At 47.6% G+C, this 24,399-nt stretch overlaps 2 protein-coding genes across 4 annotated transcripts in view; one reads left to right on the forward strand and one right to left on the reverse strand.

Moving 5' to 3' along the window:
• Positions 1 to 541: 541 nt before the first annotated feature.
• On the forward strand, positions 542 to 2,956 carry CCRL2 (C-C motif chemokine receptor like 2). 2 transcript variants are annotated; one of them, XM_084752072.1, is made up of 3 exons: positions 542 to 1,065; positions 1,166 to 1,252; positions 1,355 to 2,956. In XM_084752072.1, exon 3 carries the CDS (start codon positions 1,366 to 1,368, stop codon positions 2,437 to 2,439), a length of 1,074 nt encoding a protein of 357 aa, XP_084608198.1. In that variant the 5' UTR covers positions 542 to 1,065; positions 1,166 to 1,252; positions 1,355 to 1,365; the 3' UTR covers positions 2,440 to 2,956. The 2 variants fall into 2 exon arrangements, with proteins under 2 accessions (XP_084608198.1, XP_084608197.1); XM_084752071.1 differs by lacking the exon at positions 1,166 to 1,252.
• Positions 2,957 to 13,411: 10,455 nt separating this feature from the next.
• Positions 13,412 to 24,399, reverse strand: part of LTF (lactotransferrin) — a 42,016-nt gene continuing 31,028 nt past the window's right edge. For both annotated transcript variants that reach the window (XM_084754238.1, XM_084754237.1), the window contains exons 11-17: positions 23,788 to 23,835; positions 22,684 to 22,839; positions 21,490 to 21,631; positions 19,947 to 20,014; positions 17,006 to 17,190; positions 15,382 to 15,571; positions 13,412 to 13,517 (exon numbers count right to left, since the gene is read on the reverse strand). In XM_084754238.1, the coding sequence (XP_084610364.1) occupies positions 13,483 to 13,517; positions 15,382 to 15,571; positions 17,006 to 17,190; positions 19,947 to 20,014; positions 21,490 to 21,631; positions 22,684 to 22,839; positions 23,788 to 23,835 (824 nt within the window). In that variant the 3' untranslated portion in view covers positions 13,412 to 13,482. The remainder of the gene's footprint in view (positions 13,518 to 15,381; positions 15,572 to 17,005; positions 17,191 to 19,946; positions 20,015 to 21,489; positions 21,632 to 22,683; positions 22,840 to 23,787; positions 23,836 to 24,399) is intronic.

Here is a 24,399-nt window from a genome sequence, read left to right on the forward strand (position 1 = left end):
TGTCCACATCACATCTGACTTACATTTAGCAACACTCCTTTTCTGGACCGTTGTGTCCCCAATCTCCTTTCCTACTGCTGTCACCCTAGCTTTCATGTTCCCCAAATTACCTTATAGCACTGTACCCAGAAAAAAAAACGCTTCTTAAAGATGGAAATGAAGGAGGAGGGGGGGAGGAGGAGGGGTGAAGGAGGGAAGAGGAGGGGAGAGGAGGAAAAGGAGGAAAAGGAAGAGGAGGAGGAGGAGAAGAAAGAGGAGGAAGAGGAGGAGGAGGAAAACCACCACCCACCCTCCGCTCACTATGTTTCTCCCTGCAGGTCATTAGTTCCTCCCTGGGATACTTCCTCAGTAGAGTGGCTTGTCACTAGTGCTGCTGGCACTGCTGTTAAGGGTCAGCACCATCAGTCTGGATTTCGGTAAGCATGAACACGTTTGTTCTCTGGAAGCTGATATCTACTCGAAAGAACTTATGTCAGAAGCCGAGGTGGGGGGCGGGGCGGGGCGAGACGGGGCGGGGCGGGGCGTCCGCTTCAGCCTCTGACCTCACACTCTTATTATCACTGGAAGCAGGCTTGGTTTAGCGTCGTTATCCCAGGCTGCCTGGAGGGACAGCTGGCTAAGAGGTACCGAGAAATCAAACATGGGACTCTGGGAGAGGGAGAGACGAAAACAGCTTCTCAGTTTCTCTGAGGCTGACAGAGGCTCCTGAGAAAGACTTTCAGAACTTGGTTCCAGCTGGCCCGTGACAGCTGCGCCTGGAAAAGGCGAGCCGCGGAGGGGTAAACAGTGCTGTCTCCGGCTCCTTGGGGTCAAGGCCAGTCTGTTCAGAAGGAAGTGGTGTTTCCCTGACCCCTGTGTTCCCACAGTGCCCTGGATGGTAGATAGTGGGGCTGCACCCTTCCCCACCCTTGGGAACTCAGTCAAGTGCTTAAGTTATCTTTCTCACCAGTTTGTCCACGTGCTTGCCCAGTGCAGTTTCACTTTTGCAAACATCTGTTTATATCCCTTGAGAGGAAAAGACCAAGCAGCCTGCCCCAAGGACGTTGTTTCAGGCGGGTGAGCAAGGTAAGGACACTTTTTTTTTTTAATATCTGGGAAGGAGGAAGGGCACCAGCTTCTCCAGGTTAAGCCAGCTCTGGTTGTTTCTAACTCTTCGTTTTCCTAGACCCTGTCTCCCACTTAGAGCCTCATTTCAGCCAAAAGAACTTTAAATGACCACAGCGGTCTCTGGCTCATTTGTGTCCAGCAGCATGTATGTCACATTACCCGCCACTCTGAGGGAGCGGGGATATACTTACTTTCAGTCTTTTGTTGTAGGATGGAGGGGAAACATAACTTCTGGTTTCCCTCACAGGGCAGTCCGAGATGGATAATTACACAGTGGCCCCGGAGGATGACTATGATGTCCTCATCCAGGATGACCTGGACAACCATGAGCTGGACCAGGTCCTCACGCCGGAGTTCCTCTCTGCCCAGCAGGTGCTCCAGTTCTGCTGTGCAGTGTTTGCGGTGGGTCTCCTGGACAACGCGTTGGCTGTGTTTATCCTGGTAAAATACAAAGGACTCAAGAACGTGGGGAACATCTACTTTCTAAACCTGGCGGTTTCAAACTTGGCTTTCCTGCTTCCCCTGCCGTTCTGGGCACACACTGCTGCCCACGGGGAAAGCCCTGGCAGCGAGACTTGTCGCGTTCTTGTTGGACTCCACTCTACTGGCTTATACAGCGAGATACTCTTCAACGTTCTTCTCCTTGTGCAAGGATACGTGGTGTTTTCCCAAGGGAGGCTGTCGTCCACCTTCACGACAGTGCCTGGTGCTGTCATTACAAGTGTCCTGGCATGGGGCACGGCTGCTGCGCTCTCTTTGCCCGAATCTGTCTTTTATAAGCCTCAGACGGAAAGACAGAAACACAGCTGTGCCTTTGGCAAAGCTCACTTCTTGCCAATCGAAGAGACATTCTGGAAGCGTTTGCTGACTTTAAAGATGAACCTGTTGGTGACTGTTCTTCCTCTGCTGTTGTTTTTATTCTTCTGTTGGCAAACGAGGAGAGCTCAGAGGGCCAGGGAGAGGCAGTGCAATCTCCGCAAGCTTGCTTTTGTCATAATGGCTGCGTTCCTTTTGATGTGGACACCTTACAATATTGTGCTTTTCCTCTCGGCTTTCCAGGAACACTTGTTCCTGCAGGATGAAAAAGGCAGCTTCCGCCTGGTGGCGAGTATTCAGGCCACACAGCTCATCGCCATCATCCACTGCTGCATCAACCCTCTCCTCTACTTGTTTCTTGACAAGGCCTTTACGAGATATGTCTACAGCCTGTTCCCACGGTGCAATAATATCCCATTTCAAAGTGGTGGGACCTCTCGGCAAGCTGTGCCAAGGCGAGGTCATCACGAGCCCATTGAACTGTACAGTGGTTTGCATCAAAGGCAGGATACGTAAACATTAATCTCCTTGTCTCTTCGCATTGTTTTATGTACTTTTTTACTTGTTTGTATAAAAATAGAATATAAGAAAAAAGGGGACTGGCTAATGAATATTTACTACTAAGCGTGGGATTCGTCTCTGGTGCAGAACTAAGCTATTTATAAGGGTGAACTCCACTCCTCCTCCGTAGTGCTTGTCCACAGTGTGGATGGTGTGAGTCCCATATCTCTGAGAAGGAAGCTGAAGCTCGGGACTCTGCCCAGAGTTATATAACTATAAAATGATAGAGCTGAACTGTAAACCCAGAGATTACTTGCCTCCTCAGATCCCAGGAGTTATCTTAGTGTGCCAAGCTTTCAATAATTGTCACCCGGGGGTGATGGCGTGTGTCTGTGATCCCAGCATTCTGGGAGACTAAGGCAGGAGGAATCCCACAAATGCAAGGAGACCTTGGGCAACACAGCAAGACCTCTCCCAGCCTCAATTTTTTTGTTGTTTAACAAAATATGTGCAATGAATATGTACTTTTAAAGCCCAGTGTTTTTGTTTTGTTTTGGAGACAAAGTTTCTTTGCGTAGCCCTGGCTATCCTGGAACTCTCTTTGTAGTCCAGGCTAGCCTTGAATTCAGAGCTGTGCCTGTCTCTGCCTCCCAAGTGCTAGGATTAAAGGTAGCATGTGCCACCACCAGTGGTGCACTTTTGGGGGGGGTTGGGAGGACTTTTTCAAGACAGGGTTTCTTTGCATTAGCTGTCCTGGACTCACTTTGTAGACCAGGCTGGCCTCGAACTCACAGAGATCCACCTGCCTCTGCCTCCCTGAGTGCTAGGATTACAGGCATGGCTAGTAGTGCACATCTTAATTTCAGCGAAACTCAAGAGGTGCATGCAGAAAGATCATAAGTTCAAAGCCATCCTTGGCTACATAGTGAGTTCAAGGCCAGCCTGGGTCCATTAGATCCTGTCTCAAAAAAAAAATCTCTAAACCCTAATTTGGTTAAATTCTAAATTAGAAGCAAATGCTAGCATGGAAACAATTTCCCAGGCACATACTCCTGCAGGTCACGAGAAGAAATGGCTCCAGAGAGGCTGTAGAAACCAAAAGAAAGCAAAGGGTCCTGTGGAACCCACTAGGCTCACTGTGCCCAAGTTTCCTTGATTTTTTTTCAGCCTGTAAGTCCTCTAAGATTTCAGTTGCCTCTAACTGTATCATGAATGCTATGGTGTCTTAGGAAACTTAACAAGAGTAGATGTAAAAGTTTGCTTAGAAATGTTGGGTTAAATGAACGCTGTGACCTTTGAAATGTAACACATACCTCAGGCCTCATTAGCCTGTGACTGTAAATAATTCCCCACTTCCTTTAGATGCCAAAGTTACACAGACCAAGCTTCTGCCTGCCAGTCAGCAGGAGGCCAGCTCCTTGCCCAAGGTTACAGTGAGCACCGAGATCGATGCGTGGCCCTTCTTCCTGGCTCTAGTGCTCAGAGCTGAACTCCACACTCCACATTGGCCAAGGGCTTGTGGCCACAGCTCTTTCTTTTAGGGCTATGATGGGCCTATGGGCCTCAAAGTAAGTTGGGAGCAAGCACGAGAAGGCAAAGAGTATAACTAGAGCATTTACTGGAAGGATTCCTCCGAGGGCAGGAAGAAGGAAAAACGAAAAGAAGGCCAGCAAGGTGCCACAGGGAGTGAAGGCACTTCCTGTGTGTGCCTGAGGAATCGAGTTCAACCCCTGGAAGCCACATGAAGGCGGGAGGAGAGAGCTAACTCAGGGACCAGCAGGCTGGCCCAGGTGCTGCTTGATTCCGGATAAGAACAGAGGAACCTTGAGGTCAAAGGTCCCATTGCATTTCTATCTCAGGAACGGCTAGAGCCCTTTAGGGCAAGGCCTGTGGTATAGGCCAGGGCTCTGGTCTCACCAGGGGAGGTGGAAAATGAGTTTCCACCAGGTGCTATATAGTTCAGTTCTTTTAGAATGAAATTCCTGGTATCAGATGGCAGTGGAGAATCTGGAGCTCGTGAGGATTCCAAAGCGCTACAACCTTTTGTGCTAGGCTAAGCACGGCAGAGGGATTGGGTAGAAGCCTAAGACCAGCCAGAAGGCAGGTCTGCCGAGACACAGGCCCAGCAAGCTCTTCTGGTGCTTCACTGGCAGAAGGCGCTTAACTGGCAGTCAGGGCCTGGGCATCCAGCGGCCGTTTTTCCCCAGAGTAAATGGAGTCTCAGAGGTCATGGCGGAGGAATAGCAAGAGCACACAAGAAAGCATGCCAGACAGTCTTTATTTATAAACCTTGGGCAGTGGGGAGGGGTTTGTGAGTGAATGTGTCTGATTCGATTGGGCTAGAGGAGCCAGGATACTTAATCTACATGCAGTGGTACAATACCTCATTTGCACGCAGTTAACGGGGTCCTATCACAAGAAGGAAAACACAGTACTTAATGATCCTGTGGGTGGGGGAAGAATGTATAGGTACAGTTAAAGCTCATTTGCCTAAGGCGAGAATCTCCTCAGCAGGGTGTGGGTATTCCAGGAATCCCCCAGGCCTGTAACCTTTCCTTGGGGCAGTGTGATGTTCCTTAGAAGATCTGGGGGGCCTAGATCAGGGGAAGAGAGAACCCCGTTGAGAAGGGAGTTTGTCATGACAGACTGAGCTCAGTTGGCTATCTGGATATGCCAGTCTTCAACCTCTCCAGCAGCGCCCCACAGAAAAGTTGTCCGCTGACTCCCACATGTGCGCCCATGCACACGCACGCATGCATACACAAATGCTTGCACAGACACCTGAGTACACACACCGTACAGCTAAAAGAAGATTTTAAAAAGGGAAGAAAAAAAAAACCTAAGCAAACAAACCTGATGGTGGCGTTTTAAGTTTGTCTCCAAGTAACTAAAATTGGAATTCTTGTACACTGCTAGTGGGAATATTAAAATGAAACAACCAGTTTGAAAAAAAAGATGGACATTTCTTTTAAAGCTAAATATATAGTGACCAGTTGTTCGACTTCTAATTGCCTGTACAAGAAAGACAAAAATTAAAGTGTGCCTGTACGTGCACTAATACATGGACCTTCATGAAAGCTGTATTTATGCAGTCATAAACTGTCGACAGTAGCAGACTACACAATGACACAGCTTCCTGCATGAAGTCCCAAAAGGCTGAGCAAAAGATGAATTCTGCTCAGTTACATTTTAAAAAATTTCCAATGTGTTAATTTTTATTTAGGTAAATTTTTAGAAAACACAGACTAACCCTTCACGGCTGAAGTCAGTGGATATTAAGGTTGTTTCCACAGGAAGAGTATGGGATACATTACTAAAGATACAAGGACACAGAGGAGCCTGGTGGCTACATTTGCTGTCTGGAAGGCAGTGTTGTTTTCACTTACGCTGTGGTCTACAGTGCATCAACTGTACTCCCAACATGGCTGGTTTTTAAAAGCCTCTGAGGCACTCCAGTGTGTTAGTGCCAGCTGTCTGGGGCTCAGCTTAGCATCCTCTGCTGCTCAGGCTTCCGTCACATGGTCAAATAGCGTTCCCAAGTACCCCTGACTGGGAGGAGAATAGGGAAGGCGCCTCACAGGGAGCACAGCTGCAAGGGGTTCAGGGAGGAGAGCGTCCCAGTAGATATGCAAGGAGGTTTGGACGATGCAAGATTATCATCTCTTCACAGATTTAAGGAAGTGGGTCTGGACTCTCCAACCACTTCTATGTTAAGCAGGAGTCTGGGAGGAAGTAGCAGCGCTCTCTGCTACCCACTGATAGGGATGAAGTCAAAGCACAGCCTTGTCAGAATTTCCAGAATGAAAAGTCAGAAAGTGGAAAGATCTAGACACTCTAACGGGAGATGTATGGCGGGACAGTTGCTGAGAATCGAAAGTGGGTGTGGCATACTCCAAACCTGAATCTAAGAAGGCCTTTCTTCTGGGTTAGAACAAGTAGACTAACTCCTCCTCCAACCTCTGACCTGTGCTCAAATTTGAGGACCAGTGAGATGACTCAGACAGTAAAGGTGCTCACCATCAAGCCTCATGACCCAAGCTGGGTCTCCGGGATCCACAGGGCGGAAGGAGAGAGCTAACTCTCACAAGCTAGGATCAGAGCCTGAGCCCTGACAGACCCTTAACAAACCAGGCTTGGTCATCTGTCCCCAACAAGTCAATTAAACAAGCAAATAATGGTCCCTGATCAGACCTCTATATGTGTACTTTGGCACACATGCACATGTGTGTGCACACACACATACACATTTTTTTAAATTAAGATAACATTAGCTTTTCTATTCTCCCACAAATACCGTAATAATAATAATAATAAAAACTAACAGTAAAAAAGCAAACAGAAAATGGCTGGTGTAATTTAAAAAAAAAAAATTGATAGTGCTTCTGTTTTGCTTGCGAGTTATTTGCCTGTGAAAGAAACTGCTGGATGGCTCGCTCTGTGAGGAAGGCTCATCACTGTAGAATACTGCAGTAGGTAAGGACAAGGGCATCGTACCATGGCAGCCCTACAAAAAACATCTCCCTGTGTTTGGGCACTGAAATCCAGCCTTCCAGCTCTCCAGACCACACTGCCTAGGGAAAGGCTGCACATTCCCAGGAAAGGGTGTGGCCATCCTGGGAAGAATGAAGCCTGTGTGCCTCCATCCCCTAGCTCCTCTCTGCTGCAAGCCTGAATACGGCTTGCTAGGGAGTTCTCGGGACTCCCTCATTTTGAAGTTAACAACAATTCCAGGTAGCAAGGACACCTCTGAAGACAGAGCTCTCTCACCTCTCTGAAATGGCCCTGTGAGACATCCCATAAATTTCCCCAGCAGATATCAGACTACTAAAACAAAGGAGGGCATTGGAATCTGCCCAGGACTCTCATGATGGAGAAGGAAGAGCTGGATGGGGAACCTGTCCTCTGGGAAGAGGTTTCACACGGTCCTGACCACTTGTTAGACCATCTCATAGCAGAGACTGGACTGGAGACAATGACCCTGTGTGGGACCACACCTTGACCAGGACTACTTGAGTCTGCAGAGCTCTTGCCCTCTATTTAAACCAGAACCTTATGTCAGACCCCAAATGTAGACTTGGGTGGGGGTGTCACCATGTTACCAGGTTTATTAGGATCAGAACCTGAGTCCTGACAGACTCCAAACAAACCAGGCTTGGTCATCTGTCCCCAACAAGTCAACTAAACAAGCAAATATTGGTAAGGTAAAAAGCAAGGGTGGGGGGGTGGGGTTTGACTTGTCTGATCTGGCCACATTGGGAGAGCCAAGGGACCCAGTGTCCTCCTTTGTCTCTACGGACCTTAATACAAAATTTTGGTTTGAGTATAAAGCAAGACCGTGTAGTGGGGCAGTCCATGTTAGGACGCAGCTCTGCCCATCACTGTTGTCCTAGCTCCTCTCTGCTGCAAGCCTGAATACGGCTTGCTAGGGAGTTCTCGGGACTCCCTCATTCTGAAGTTAACAACAATTCCAGGTAGCAAGGATACCTCTGAAGACAGAGCTCTCTCACCTCTCTGAAATGGCCCTGTGAGACATCCCATAATTTTCCCCAGCATGGTGACACTGTTCCTGCCTTGTGTGGGGTGAGGTAGAGAAGCTTAGGGAATAGTGCTGTAACCCAGGACTCCGCCTGGTTTGGGTTACACATGCCTAGTTTCTAATAACGGTCTTGGCTCCTTTACCTGCACATGCTACACGCACATGCCTTTCTCTGAACAGCGCACCTAACAACCTCAGGCCGCATCTTCATCTGACTAGACCTACACCCCGCTCTGAAAAACAGGATGATGTTCATCTTCTCTATCAAACTCTGACCATTTCTATTCAAAAGTATTCCTCATGCACCCTAGTTGAAGGGCAGTTTCACCAAGCCTGAAACTGGTTTTGAGCACATGTGCAGTAAAGCAAAACTGTGTCCTCAAGTGAACTTTCACGGAGGATCTCCTTTGTTATTTTTGCTTTGCTTTTCTGTTGCTGTGGTAAAACATCCTGACCCAAAGCAAGACGGGAAGGAAAGGGTGGCTTACTGGTTAGAGGCCATCATGAAGAGAAGCCAACGCAGGAATCTGGAACTACTTGCTGCCTCGCTGCTCCCTGCTTGCTCGGAACCTTGCTTGTACAGCTCTGGCTCACCTGCCCAGGCATGGTATGGTCCACAGTGGGCTGGACCCTCCTGGATCAATTAGCAACTGAGAGCATACCCCTTGCACACTCTCACAGGCCAGGCTGATGGAGACAACTCCTCAACAGAGATAGCTTCTTCCCGGGTGTGTCTAGGTTCGTGTTAGTTGACCGAAGCTAAGCAGCCCATCTATTTATCATCTTATTCCTGTGTATAATTAGCCATGCGCGTGATTAGAGTCACTTGCATTTGAGGAAGAAACACACACAGTAGAAATATGATTATACAACTTAACCTATCAGTCAAGACAGAGAGCCACCCACAGTACTCCGCTGGTCACCAACTTCTTCCTTCTCTAGAATCCAGTAAGAGGAAATCCCAATAATAATTGGGACCCTTGAGTGTCTTCACTCATGAGGCTTGTTGGTCCTTGCAAGTGTATTCTGGTCTTTTCTGTTGCTTTGCCTTAAATGAAGTTTCCTTGCAACGTTCGCAAATTTATATAAATGTTTATTTCAGCTCTTTGGCTAAGAGGCCAAGAACCTGGAAACACTTGGCCCCTCGCTCTACCATGGGTGACAGGGCATTCAGAGGCCTGGCTCTTCCTGTGCAGCCAGCCCTGCCAGCAGCGGCTCAGTTGGCTTGAAGACTTGCCACTCTTAGGAGGTTCCTTCCATCTCAGGATGATGGTTTTCTCTCACAAGGTCTGCTTCACAACAGAGCAGAAGCCTGCCTGGCCATTTTTGGCTTTCTTCAGAAAGTTCCGTGAACTGGAGGTAGAAGGGTAAGGAAGGGCGGGCTGGGGCAGGCTGTCCTGGATTCTTCCAGCTCACTCCGTGGAGGACAGTGGATGTGTTCTCACACTGTGGCTCTGGGCTGGACTCTGCCTTGTCCTTCCCCCCCGCCCCCCGCCCCCCTTCCCCAACTCCCAACCCCCTATCCCCCACCCCGGTCCATGGATGGTAGAGAGACGCTGTATCTGGACCATTGAGTATTTTCCAATGTGCGCATGCCACCAGGAAATAACGCTCTGGGCTCAACAAAGAGGAAGTGGAGGCTAAGGGATTTTTTGAGTTCTTTGCTTGTTTGATTGTTTTTCTGCTGTGCAGATAACCTAATTAAGCTCTTGAAATTTTAAGACAAGGGGCCTGAGGTAAAATCATAGACCAAGAAGATGTTTTGTTCTGGGTTTCTGAAGGCAAAGATCTGACATAAACGTCAAGTTACATTTCTGACTGGTGGCAATTCTTCCGCCAAGAGACAGAGGACGTGAGCCCTTCCCAGGGACTGCACAGAGCCTTGGGAAGCTCCATCAGGAAAGGCAGGACTTGGGTTCATTGCACCATGACACCATTTTGGAAAAAGCCTTGAGGCCCTGTCATGGGGGGAAATAGAAGCTGATTCTACATATAGGCTGTGCTACATATAGGCTGTGTGGAATCCAAAGCTCAGAGCCTTCCCTGAGGATACAGATGTGAGGAAATGACAGCATCATGCGGAGCAGAACCCGCTCTGTGGCACTTAGTCTTCATCATCAGTGTGTCTGGACTTAGAAACACGGCATAGACACACCTCTGGGCCTGACTGTGAGGAAGTCTCCAGAAAGGTTTCCCTGACAGACATACTGGCTCCACCCAATTATTCAGACACGGCTTCTGGTATTAACCCTGGTCCCTTCTGTTGAGACACTAGTAAGAATCTATTTGGGGGCGTGGCACTGAAAGTACTATCACTTTCATTGTTAAGGAGTAGGGTGGTGCTCATGCCCTCACCTGAAGCTGTCGATTCGATAATGTCTTCTATGCAGGTGAGTGCTGAGGCCAGGGCGTTGAATCCTTCTGGAGCTGGCACTTCCTGTGGCTATGAATTGTCCAGCATAGGTACTGAGCCATCACTCCAGCTCAGTTGGAATTGGAGAGATAGCTTAGTGGTTAAGAGCATTTGTAGCTCTTACAGAGGACCCAGGTTCAATTTTCAGAATCCACATGGTGGTTCATAACATCTGTAACTCCAGTTCCAGAGGATCAGACACTCTCTTCTAGCCTCCAAGGACATTAGGCATGCATGTGCTTCACAGAGACATAAATGCATGAAAAACATTCATACACATAAAAAAAAACTTAAAAATAATATACAACATTTAAACTTCCTTTTTCTTTATGTGTGTGTGTCTGTCTGTGGACATGTGTGTAGGTGTCCATGGAAGCCAGACAGGTGTCAGATCCCCTGGAACTGAAGTTACAGATGCTGGGAACCAAATTTGGAAGCCCTAGAAAAACAGAAGACACTCTTAGCAGCTGAGCCATCTCACCAGCCCCTTGGTTACTTTCCCTGTGGCTACGACTAAATACCTGGGGGGGGGGGGGATGCAACTTCGGGAAGAAGGGCTTATTCTGGGTTGTAGTTGGAGTCCATCCTGGAGGAGTAGAAATGGCGCAGGCTGTTCCACGGTAGCAGCGGTGAGCAGCCAGGACTCCACCCCAACTCTTGTAAGATCAGAAAGCAGAAATCAAGCAGGATGTTGGCCTGTTGGCCTGAGCTATGTGGGACCAGGCTATAAAGCCACAGCATCCCACTTCCTCCAGCGAAGACTCTACTTCCGAAAAACTACAACCTTCCAAAAGAGCTCCGAGGCTGGGGAAGCCATGTCTTTAAACACATGAACCTATGGAGGACACTTCACAGTCAAGCCACAACAGGCCAGAGAAGAAGAACCTTGAAACTGAAATAGCTAAAGGTTCTGCTTCTGATGAAGAAATGAAGGGGGATGCGGTGTCCTGCTGGACCGTCTCACTAACACTGTGCCAAGTGGCTTTATTTGGCATTGAAATAATGGGGATCATATAGAAACTTAGAGACATTGCCTGGCTCCTCCATTTCTCCTTCATGTCCAGACCCCAAATGAAGGTTTCTATTTCATCCTGGGTTCAGACCAGGGGGACAAATGCAGAGACATCACTGGCCCCTGGTGGACACAGATGCAAAGAGGGAGGCAGCCTTGGTTGTTCAGACCTAGGGGGTGGTTGGCTCCATGATGCTAGATTTCATTTCAACCAGGGAAAGGGATTTCGATGAAGGCTCTTGTTGTTGCTTAGTTGTTGTTTGTTTGTTTGTTTGTTTGTTTTGTTTTGAGACAGGTTCTCACTACGTAGCCCTGGCTGGCCTGGAACTCACTCTGTAGACCAGGCTGGCCTGGAACTCACAGAGATCCACCTGCCTCTGCCTCCCGAGTGCTGGGATTAAAGGCGTGCGCCACCACTGCCCAGCTTCACTGATGGATCTTTTATTTCACTTTCGTGTCTCATTTATTCAAGAAGGTTCTTGTTGTTCAATTGTTATGTTTTACATTTGCAAGCATTAAACTCTATCATCAGATGTTTCTCAGGGAATAGATTTCTCAGGCTATTGAAGGGGGACAACATATCTGGTCTTAATTCAACATAGCAAATTAAAAAAAAATGTGCGATAGAGTTGTCCATTTTTTGTTAATAATGAACGGTGCACAAGTGCATGATGGAGCGGAATTGTAGGAGCATTGTCTGTGCTTTGAAGAGCTCATTGGAATAAATAAATGGGTAGGCGACTAGGTGGCTGGGAAAATAGCTTAGTCAGTAAAGTGTTTGCCTTGCAAGCATAAGGGCTTGACTTCGGTCCCAGAACCTGCATTTTAAAAGCCAAGCATGGTGACGCATACCTGTAATCTACTGCTGGGGAGGCAGAGACAGGCAAGACTTGAGCATACCACCAGCCTACCTAGCTTATTCAGGCCAGTGTAGAGACCCTGTGTGTTGCCTAGTTCTTTTGTGAACTTGACACAAGCTGAAGTCATTTAGGATGAAGGAGCCTTAATTGAGAAAATGCCTCTATAAGATTGCCTGTTAGGCAAGTCTGTGGGGGTACTTTCTTGATTAATGATTGATGTGGGAGGTCCCAGCCCACTGTGGGCAGTGACTCCCCTGTGTAGGTCATCCTGGGTGCTATATGAAAACAAGCTGAGCCAGGTTGTGGTGGCGCATGCCTTGTAATCCTAGCACTTGGGATGCAGGAATTTGAGACCAGCCTGGTCTACAGGACAGCCAGGGTTACACAGAGAAACCTTGTTTTGAAAAACCAAAAAGAGAAGAAAGGAAGAAAGAAAGAAAGAAAGAGAGAGAGAGAGAAAGAAAGAAGGAAGGAAGGAAGGAAGACAGGATGGAAGGCAGCTGAGTAAGCTGTGGCGAGCAAGCTAGTAAGCAGCATTCCTCCACGGTGTCTGCTTCAGTTCTGCCTCTAGGTTCCTGCCCTGGTTTCCTTTCACAATGGACTGTAAGCAGCAAGGTGAAATAAACCCTCTCCTCCTCAAGTTGTTTTTGATCATGGTGTTTATCACAGCAATAGAAAGCAAATTAGGGTACCCTCTTTCCAAAAAAAAAAAAAGGATGGACAGTGCCTGAGCAGTGATACTCAAGATTGTCCTCTGGCTTTTCACATGCATGCGCACACACGTTCATGAGCATTAGTGTGAGAAGTACACACAGTCCTATATTCAAATATATGCTGAGGTATACATGCACACACACAGCACACACGATCTGGGACACACATATGCATATGTACCATGACCTCTATGTGAATAAACCAGATCCCCTTGGGAAAGAAATAGTCACTTGGCTTGTCCCCAGATTCCAGATCAATGGGCCCTATGCCCAGAACTTCAGGACAAAGGAAGGGCTGGACCTGAAAATGCCAACAGGAAGTCCAAATGTGCAGGCATTTGGTCAGACACACAATTTCAGTGTAAAAGTCAAGGCGCAATGAGCAGCACTTCACATGACAAGAACATCAGCACTATTTCTCATTTTATTTCTACCTAAAGTGACAGCGGGGAGTTATAAGGCCCAGGACATCGTGGGTCCTGGATGAGGCTTGCTGGGAAGGCTTGGCTGTTCGCTTGGTGTTTTCACTGAGTAAGGAAAGCACAGGCTTCCAGGATGGCTGTGGGATACAGAAAGCAGGTCGTTCAGAAACAGACTTTTTTTTTTTCAAATCTATATAAATCAAGGAGGTTTCAAAAACAGTTTCCAAGTCCTTGCCCCACCACTGGGAGTCAGGGCTTGTCTTGTCCATCCATGTGTTTCCTGTTGCCTCTTCTAGCAACTCTGGCTTCCTGGGAACACACGGACATCCTCCCGCCCTGACCTGAGGGGAGCTTGACTCCACTGCTAAGTGAGTCAGTTCACACTGTTCGGGTTCATGAGATACTAGTCCTCTGACTCCGGAACCATGTGCCACACAGGCTGACAAACGTGCCTACTCTTCCTCTGCAAACATTATCACTGGGCTCCTGCCCGTGCGAGTCTCTGTGCCATGAGCTGGGGACAGCATGGGCAGACAGCTCTGTCCTCAAGCACATGGCTTCTGCATCAGTTCTATCGGTTCACATGATCCATCAATAGCCCTAAGTCAGCGAGTGTGGACCACATCTGCAACACCTGCAGCCTGAGAAGCCGCTCAGTACAGAATACGGCTCCTCACCCCGGACCGATCAGCAGCGGGTGGTGGGGCCTGATAACCCTTCTTATGTGTAGTGTGGGGTATCCTGTGCATTGCTGACTAACAACCCCAACCTCTGGTGCCTGGCAGAATGTTTCTAGGCATGGCTAAATAATCTCCTTTGGGGACGATGTTAGCATATTGCCTGGTCTGCCTAGCAGCCTATGACGTCATTACCTTCCTGACACTAGGTAGGCCAGCTAGCTACCCAGTGTATAAAAGGACAAACCCACCTCATCTCTCACTCTCTTACCTTTCTCCTCTCTCGCTCTCTTACCTCTTTCTTCTCTCTTCTTCTGTCTCTGTCTCTGTTTGTCTCTCTCTGTCTCTCTGTCTTGGTCTCTGTCTTTCTCACTCATTCTCTTGGGTGGTCCCCCCTTCCTCCCCACCCCACCCCCCACTATAATAAACTTCTCCATGTCATATCTGTTGCCTGGCATATTTTTTTTTTTAATCGTTACAGACAAAATCATCCTAAGTTGAGAACAACTGACAAAGAGATTCTGGGCTTGTTCCTACTCCTGGACCACAGCATCTGCCAAGCCTCTGTCTCTCAGAGAGGGGACCAGATGCAGGAGTTCAAGAGGCCACTGCACACAGGGAGCCAATGCATGCTGAAGCTTGAAGATCACTGAAAGCCTTTCAGCAATCTGTGTGTATATAGATACATATATATGTGTGTATGTGTGTGTATGTATAATATAATGTATTTGAATTTTTTTTGAGATGAGGTTTCATGTACTCCGTGCTGGTTGCGATCTCCACATGCAGCCAAGGATGACTTTGCACATCTGGTCCTCCTGCCTCTACCTCTCAAGTACTGGGATTACAGGTGTGCACCACTACACCCAATTTCTGCCATGCAGAGACTGAAGCCAGGGCTTTATGCATGCAAGGCAAACACTCTACTGAGAGACATCTTCAGCTACTCTTCTAAACGGCTTTCCAGAATTTAATTATCAGTATGTTTTCCTACATTTGAATTTATTTTGTCATGTGTATGCATGCTCTGCCTGTGTGTACGTCTGACCACCACATGCATGCCTTGTGCCCACAGAGGCCAGAAGAGAGTGTTGGGTCCCCTGGAACTAAAATTACAGAGAGTTTTAAGCTGCCAGGAGGGCAGGAGTTTGGGACTGAACCTGTGTCATTTGGAAAAGCAGTCAGTTCTCTTACCCCCTAGGCCATCTCTTTGGCTCTACATTGTAAAATTTTAAGGAATTTGCATTTCTTTGTGAACTTTGACCTCTAAACCTTGACCTTCTCCCATGTCCATTCTCATTAATTGCATCTAGACCCTACTCACGGGAGCTTGAACACTGCTTCAGACGCTCTGTGGCTGTGACATACTCCTTTCCCAGAAACTTCTCGAAGGTTGTCTTGCTGTTGAGGTGGGCCAGACACTCCGTGTTGTCATTGAACAGAAGGTTTTTGGTTTCAGACTGGAACATGCAGAAGTCTTCTGGACACCTCTGCCCAGTTCTTCCAAACTCAGCCTGCACCAAAAGAGTCGACAGTCTGTGAGTGGTCAAAGAAGAAGGGAGCACGCGGATGGCAACAGCGCGGCTCCTTCCTCAGAATTGCAAACAAAAAGCAGCAGCGTTTCCTTCCCTTCCTGGGATGACTCTTCCCTGCCCATGCTCCTGGGAGATGGCCACTCCAGCCGGGGCGCAGGCTCTGCCACTTCTGGCCTGGCCTCCCAGATCCCTCCTACTAAATCTGTTATCTCTTCCTATAGAACTTCTTGCTGGTGATTAGAGGTCAGATGAAGATTTTTGAGATCTTCTCTGAAAGCAGACCCTCTAGAACATTCTAGCATTCCAGCTGTCCAGAGGGACAATTTGAGTGGGAAGACTGCCATGTTTCTATGAACCGGGCCGTTGGAAGACAGTCAGTCTCTCTCAGCTGTGTTCCCTTCTCCGTGCCCAGGACTGTTGGCCTCAAAAGCGAAGCCAGAGCCAGCATGTGGTGATAGCAAAATAGAGACTAGAACAGGGAACGCCAGGACACAGTGTGCCCTAAATCCATGGATGTGGGGGGTGGGGTGGGGGAGGGGTCCTACAAACACCATGACCATAATCCACACGAGGTAAGAAGGAAGTCCTGCTCAACACAACTCAACAGCCAGTGTCATATCAACATTCAAAAATCTGACACCGAGTAGTTTATTTCAGGCAGATTTAAGCACAGTAAAATTTGGGGAGGGGAGGGTCCTGGTGATAACTAACACGGTCCCGTGTGTGCAACAAAGACTGAAACACAATTACATCAAAACTCTTGTAAGTGCAAGCAACATCTTCCATAAAGGTAGGATTTGTAGATGAACTGAAAAAGCAGGCTCAGGGGAAACAAATGCTCCTGATAAGGGTCTGAGGGAGGGTAGTTGTAGAGACTGAGGGAGCTGGAGTGGCCTGGCCATACAGACAGCACAGGAGAGGAGTCACCAGGCTGTTAACCACATTGGTTCCTAGCGATCTTAGCGGAAAACAGGTTGTGTATAGAGATACACACTGTTGTCGAAGAGACAACACTGCGTGTTTAATAAGTCCCCAATCTCCCTAGGGCTTCTCTGTAAGCAGAAGGACCTCGCGTCTCCTACACATGGGGCATCTCTGGGTTTGCTGCTTTCCAGCCTTTGTCCTGCGCACTGAGCAAGCATTTGCCCACTCTCTAATCTGAACCCTGAGAGGCAGCAGCGGAGGGGGAAAAGGTCAGAACTGCCTCTGGGCCATGACACAAGTTCACATCCAGGAGCCGAGAGTCTAGGCAGAGGTCTTAGATGGTCCCTAAGAAAGACTCAGTGCAGGAAGCAAATGCTATTCCTGTCACTCAAGCAGAGGGGCTAGAAAGAAAGGCTTGAGTGGATGAACTGCCTCCTGACAGGAGCCTATGCGGTGAAAAGCATGCTGGGGGCCCTGGGGAGCCCATACCTGTTGCTTAAGCAACACCTCCTGAAGGAGTTCCACCTTGTCTGTCCGAGATACCACAGCATGGTTTGGGGCGACGGCCAGGTGGCAGTTCTTAGCCTCAGTCACAGGCCTCCGGGTGTCATCGAGGCACAGCAGCTCAAAGTTCTCCAGCTTTAAGTTCCTAGCCCATTCTTCAGTGTTCTTTCCTGGTGAGGGACGGGTGTCATTAGCCACGGCTAATCTGCCCGGCTAAGGCATCTTTTCCGTATTGGTCTGCCGATTTTGAAAAGCCCACAGGGGGCTGTGCTGATATGCAGGAGACAAAAGGAAACTTTATCCTGCACAAGCTATTCAGGCGACAGATAGGCCAAGATGAGGGCTTAGCCATATAGGAGAATCTTACTCAACAACAAAGGGGGCTAAGCTCATATATGTGGTGACAAAGCTGATGCTCAACATCAGGATGCTACGATGAAAGGAGCCAGCAACAAAAAGGCCACAAGTGACGACTGCATTTATGAGAACAGGCAAAGTCACGAGAACAGGAAGTAGATGTTGAAGGAGCAAAGATGGTGGGACACCAACAGGTGCAAGGGGTTCTTCATGTTGTTCAAATGAGTGTGTTGGGGAGCTGGATTGTGTGGGTGGTTGTACTATTCTGAGTGTGCTAGAGCCCACTCAACTGTACACAGACAATGGTGGATTCTCAAATACTCAAGTTATATCCCAATCAAGTTGTTAAATGTTCTAAGTGTGTATATGTGTGTTGTGTAGTGTGTGTGTGTGTTGTATAGTGTGTGTAGCGTGTAGGGTGTATGTTATATGTGTGTGCACACATGTGCAGGTGTGCTTGCCTGTGAGGGAGGCTAGAGGGTGATACTGGATATCTTCCTCAATCACGTCTTCGCTCATGTTTTGAGACGCAGTCCTCCACTGAACACAGAGCTCATTGGTTCAGCTAGACGGGCTGGCTAGAAGGCCCAGGGTCCACCTATGTCCACTCCTGCCATCCCCAGAGCTGCCACATGACAACTCATCTGCCTCCTTACATGGGTGCTGGGGATCAGAATGTGGAGCCTAATACTTGCGTAACATGCATTGCATCCACGGATGTATCTTCCCAGACAAAATAACTTCCCTTTTACAAAATAACCCCATCTATGCCATAGTTACCAGTTGGTTCCAAAAAAAAAAGAAAACAAGTCTGGTATCCTTTGTTTAAACGTTTGGGACTAGATTGTTTTGGAATTTGTTCAAATTTTAGAGCATCGGGGTGTGTGTGTGTGTGTGTGTGTGTGTGTGTGTGTGTGTGTGTATAGTGGGGGTGACAATGCAAAATTAAATATTCCATTTTTCATATGCAAGTTACAGATGTCACCTAGAGGTGACATTGCACAATGCTTCCGGAGTGACTGCAGTCTGGCTGTGACTCATCAGATAAGGTCAAGTACAGGATTTCCCACATGTCAGATATCATGTGATACTGAAAAGTTTCCAATTATAAAACATTTCCAAGCTCAGACTTTCAAATATCGATAATCTTTTCCCTCCCATTTCATTGCAATGTAGAAAAAAATTGGAGGATTCCATGGGTTTATCAAATATGTCTACTTAATTCAAATAAATATAGATATTAAGTACCCAAGAACCTTAGAATTAGATTTGACATCAGTCTGATCCCTGACTATCACACAGGCTGCCGTAAGTTCCAGGTTTAAGTGTAGCCATGCCTGAGTGTGCAAGCACAGGCTCATCATCCAAGCTTGTGAACGTCTCTCCTTCCTTAGGAAACACCTCGCCATCCCCCTGCATTCCTCTCCTTAGGAAACACCTCGGCCAACCTCCTGGATTTCCTCTCCTTAACACTCAGAATTTCAGGCTCAGTGGTCCACTAGGACATGCATGCCCACCCAGAGACAGCAGACAGGAGGAAGGAAAGGGAAGAAGGGGCTGGATTGACAGTTTCCTGAACAAAACAGCAAGTCACCTTCAGAGGCAGAGGTGTGGAGGCCTAAGGAGGGACGTGGAGCAGCAGCAAGTGCCTGGCAAGAGTTGAAGGCCTAGTTTTCCCAATCTAGGGACCAGAAGCGGGACCCTTGTTCAAACCTTGGCTGGTACATTTTCTTTATAACCTGCGTGTCCCTGCAGATTTTTACTCACTGACTCTCAAGGAATTTCCAGGCCAAGATTTTACATGGAGCTGAAGGGAAGCTCCTACTTCCCTTTTTCAAAAGGAATTTTTATTCACATGGATTCAGTTATTATTACCATCTGTAGTTGTTTCATCTGATACAGACAGACAGACAGTGAGTTTTTTTCAAATATGCACTTGCTACCTATGGCTAGTAGTGTGTGTGTATGTCTGTGTGTCTATGTATACATGTATGTCTGTGTGAATGTATATGTGTATGAATGTGTATATGTGTGTGTACATCTGTGTGAATGCATGTATGTGTGTACGTCTGTGTGAGTGTGTGTGTGTATGAATGTGTGTACATGTATATGTGTGTATGTCTGTGTATATGCATGCATGTCTGTGTGTATGTACGTATATATGTGTATATGTGTGTACATCTGGGTGAATGTATGTATGTGCATGTATGTGTGTATGTCTATGTGAGTGTGTGTATGTGTGTATATGTGTGTGTGAATTGCTTCAAAATCACCCTGACACTACAGATGTCCCCATGCTGCCTCCTACAGGGCAGACTTTGCAATTCACCAGTTGGAGTGGTTCATGCCTATACTTTCTAGAACTCAGTTTGCCAAGGCAGGAAGACTTCCATGAGTTCAAGGCCCGTGTGAAGTGCATAGCAAGTTCCAAGTTGAGTTATAAAATAAGAGCCTGTCTCAAAAATAAAAACAAATTTAAAAGCTCTTGGAATTCTTTCAGTCAAAAGTCTGAAAATAGTTATGATGCTAACGATTGCTTTGGAGGAGGAAGTGAAGTGTCCCCACATACCATCAGTGTTCTGCAAGACAGTGGAGTCCTTTAAAAATGCGACACTTCCTGCCTTCTCAGCCAGACACCTAAAATATTTCCCGAAATAAACATACCACAAAGGAGAAACCATTAGAATTTTCATAAATATTTGTATTATGCATTTCAAAAACTAAAACATGACAGTAAACATGCAAAAGTTGAAACTACTTCCGGAAATATATTATTTAACATGTTAGATTGCAAGCATCTGTGTGTCTTTTCTCCTCCTGAAGCCCTAATAAGATGGCGCCAGTGAGATTTTTATCTTTCAATCCATAAAGTTAGGAGAGAGAAAGGGAAGGTAACAACGCGAGACTTCGCAATCGGGAAAACGATGGCTGAGCAGTACAGCCTAACTGAAGGAGGAGCACTAAGTAAACTTTAGATAAAGATATAAGAGAGAAGCCGGGCGTGGTGGCGCACGCCTTTAATCCCAGCACTTGGGAGGCAGAGGCAGGTGGATCTCTGTGAGTTCAAGGCCAGCTTGGTCTACAAAGTGAGCCCAGGTCAGCCCAGGCTACACAGAGAAACCCTGTCTCAAAAAACCAACCAACCAAACAAACAAAACAAAACAAAGTGAGTCCAGGACAGTCAAGACTACACAGAGAAACCTTGTCTCAAATTTTTTAAAAATAAATACATAAATAAGATATATTTTTTAAAAAGAAAGAAAAAAGAGAGAACAAGACTCCTGGCTCCAGCTTTCGCTATTTTGTTATATACCCCCAGTCTAGATTCTAGATATAACTAAGCAGAGGAAAGACCAGTGTCATTTAGTATAAACAGGAACAAGGAGGTGCCGAAATTTCCAGAGACATAATACCGTGTTGCAAATCTGGGGAAGGTGTATGAGATGTAAAAAAATGCATAAAATCTGGAAGCTAATTTTTTGTTGCGTTTTCATATTACTGTTTGAACGTAGCACTGTGATGTGGTGCTAAAAAAAAAAAAAGAAAAGGACCTATTTAATTTTTTTATTCATGTGTCTGTGTGTACACACATGTGCTCTCGTGTGTGGGGTACCCCTGGAGGCCGGAGGAGGGCATTGGATACCCATGGAGCTGTGAGCCACCTGATAGGGGTCCTGGGAACTGAACTCAGGTCTTCTGCGTGAAGCAGCAAGCACTTAGCCGCTGAGCCATCTCTCCAGCCCCTTTAAGGCCAAAGTCAAGGAGAAAAGTAAAAACGTAAGACACCATGGTGACCTGAGGGAGGGGAGAGGGTGGTGGTTACAAGAATTGTCCCCACAAAATACTAAAGCACTCTCTCCCTGCTGCCTCTGAGGGTGAGAACAGCGAGGCTCAGTGTGGGTTGCTGGCTGGGCAGTGAAGCTGAGCCCCGTGGTCCTGCAGCCCAGCCTCCACTCTCTGGGGTCCTGCTATAATAGAGGGCTCTTGCGCCTGATTCCCATTTGATTCTCGACTTTCCTATGACAGGCCACACCTAGCTCCCTAGAACTATAGGGCCGTGTGGAGAACGAGGGCCGAGGCCCTATGCTGGTGGCGCTCTGTCCCAGACTCACCTGAAAGCCCCGGTGTAGCCGTGGTATCTCTCTTTGCTGTTGGCAGCACACTTATTCTCACCCTTCTCGTCACCAACACACAGGGCACAGAGATTGGATTTGGGGTCGGCCCCAGGGGCGCAACTTTGGCTAAAGAATTCATCTGGACAGAGGGGCGAAGGTAAGTTAGTGCTTCCAACCAGAGTCTTTACGCAGCAGATGACATAGCTTGGTTTCGGTTCAGTATGTAGACAGCACAGAACAGGACACTCATCCTACGGAAGGACATCCCACCACCAACCAAAGACCCACTGGGAGTCAGAGAAGCCTCAGACTGGAGGCGTGGACGGGATATCCTGCTGCAGGAGAGTTACACCTGCGCAGACGGCTGGTCACCGCAGCCTTGTAGCAGGAGCTCTGCTGAAGAACACATGGGCGCCCTCCGCAGCAGAGCCAGCTGGTCTCCTGTTTCACAAGCTGACTTCTTACTATTTTTAAATCAGAAATAGAAACTCTGGGCACCCAGCTTCTCAACAGAAAGAAGGTGTGCCCCGTGGCTGGTGTGCCCCTGTAGCTGGTATGCCTCGTGGCTGATGTACCCCTCTGGCTGGTGCGCCCCTCTGGCTAGTATGCCCCGTGGCTGGTGCACCCCTGTAGCTGGTGCGCCCCTCTGGCTTGTATGCCCCGTGGCTGGTGCACCCATGGTACTAAGGAGGTGTAATGGCTTGTCTTTCGGCGTGCTGGGTTCCAACTCTCTGGAAGCATTCTTTAAATGCATAGGTTTTTAAATACACAGGTTTTAAAATACACACTAAAAAAAAAAATTGAAAATGTCTGTTTTATTGCATTCTTGCCTACATTAGAAAACTCAAGCTATCTTACCAGACTCACATCCAGTTGTTAACAATTTAGCTCGCTGCTGACTCATACGGTTGAGCATATGTTAATTTTCAAACTAAATGATGTTGAGATCTAGATGTCCATGGGGGTGGAGGAGAGCAGGGGAAGCTTAGGAAACGCTTTGTAGGAAACATCCTGTGCGTCCATGGCTCCATGAGGTGACCACAAGGACAACCTAATATTTCTAAAATAGACGTGCAAGCTACAGGCAAGGCAGCACACCTCTTACCTGCTCCCTTCCCTAAGGTTTCACAAGCTCAAGTACTCGCTCTCTGGCCCAGGATGCCCTCCCCTGAGACCCTCCCAGAGGCTTACCAAATTTGCAGGAGTTGGTCTGGTTGACGAGCAGGCCGATGGGAATGTTCCAGCCCGCGGTCCTGCCCACGGCAGTGTGGCAGGACTTCTTGCCTCGCAGAGAACTCCAGGTGAAGCCAGCATCTTCCTTTCTAACTGCCGCTACGGCAAGGTACCCTTGTGCAACAGGGGACAGAGAGACAATCTTAGCCTCAGGGCACACACAGGTTCCAGTACAGCGTCTCCAACCCAAGCCAAAACCATAACAGGTTTACATCGTTCTGGATCACTGGCCATTGTTAGGAAGATGAGAGACAGAAAGGAAAGAAAGGACGGAAGGAAGGAAACAAAGACAAGAAAGAAGAGAAAGAGAAACAAAAAGAAAGTTGTTCTGTATCAAGGGGAGAGCGATCTGAGTTATGAAATAGTATGAAAATTGATCCTTTCCGTCCGTGACTACAGGAGGCTGTCCTCAACCAGCCACATAGTGTTGCTGAATTATAAACCTTTACCTGTGGGCAACAGACTCCGCACACTGGAGTGGCCTCAACAATGCAAAAATCACTACCTGCAGTTGCATCAGGCAAGTGCTGTGGTGACCGTGAGGACAGCTGCTGCATGAATGCTGGGGGTACACACCCCCAGAGCTTCGTTCAACCAGCCCCGCATGGTGAGGGAGTTAACGTGATCACCATCCTCCTTTCAAAGGTACCTGGCCCCCACAATGAGGACAAATACCAAGGCTTCCAAAGCTTAACAAGCTCCAGCTCCCAAGAACAGCTGAGGCTAGTGTACAGAGCCCTGGGCTTGGTGAGGCTAGAAGTCCTGGTTCAAATCCAGGATTGGCACCAACATCAACTACCACTGAGTGAGATCCAGGGTCCTGAAAACTCTTTGAGCCACTGTTCCCTTGAACCTACAGAATGGGGGAGCAATGTTTCTCTTTCCACATGACCCTGCTCTAAGAGTGAACATATGGAAGCTCCCCGCCAAGTGTGAAGGTCCATGCAAACAATAATTATAATTATTCCCGCACAAATTGTTTGTATCTGTACATAACAGCTTCCAGGGTCAGGTTTCCACGGCCTCTTCCTGAGCAGTGGCTTGCTTTTGACCGTGACTTACCTTCCGTTGGTCTGTCCACACAACTAGAGCCATTGCTTTTAGAGGATTCTGAAGAGAAAAGGCAAACAAAAAACATCATTGACTGACTCAGATTTACTAGGAGGCCACAGACTTTTCAACCCCCACAATGCGAGGTCAAACTCAAAGAAGATGCCTCGGTATTTCAAGGCAGCAGAAGTAAGCATACCTTTTCACCACAGACAAGGGCATGGGTAGCCATAGCAGCACTATACACGATAACCACCAGATAGGAGTTACTCAAATGCCCATCCACAGGGACGATGGTGAAGAGTTATGGTAGAGTCACACAACAGAATCGTTTTTGTTTGTTTGTTTTTGTTTTCTTTTTGTTTTTGTTCTTCAAGACAGGGTTTCTCTGTGTAACCTTGGCAGTCCTAGATTCACTTTATAGACCAGGCTGGCCTCGAACTCACAGTGATTCACCTGCCTCTGCCTCCCAAATGCTGGGATTAAAGGTGTGCGCCACCACACCCAGCCACACAACAGAATCTTGTGCAGCTATGAGGCTGAGCAATCAACAGCCACAGGTTTGTGGAGGTGAATATCACAAAAACAATGCTGAGCAAAACACACAAACATTGAACATACAAT

Source organism: Acomys minous (genome assembly GCF_964271855.1).
Source record: "Acomys minous genome assembly, chromosome: 13".
In the NCBI taxonomy this organism is placed as follows: Eukaryota; Metazoa; Chordata; class Mammalia; order Rodentia; family Muridae; genus Acomys; species Acomys minous.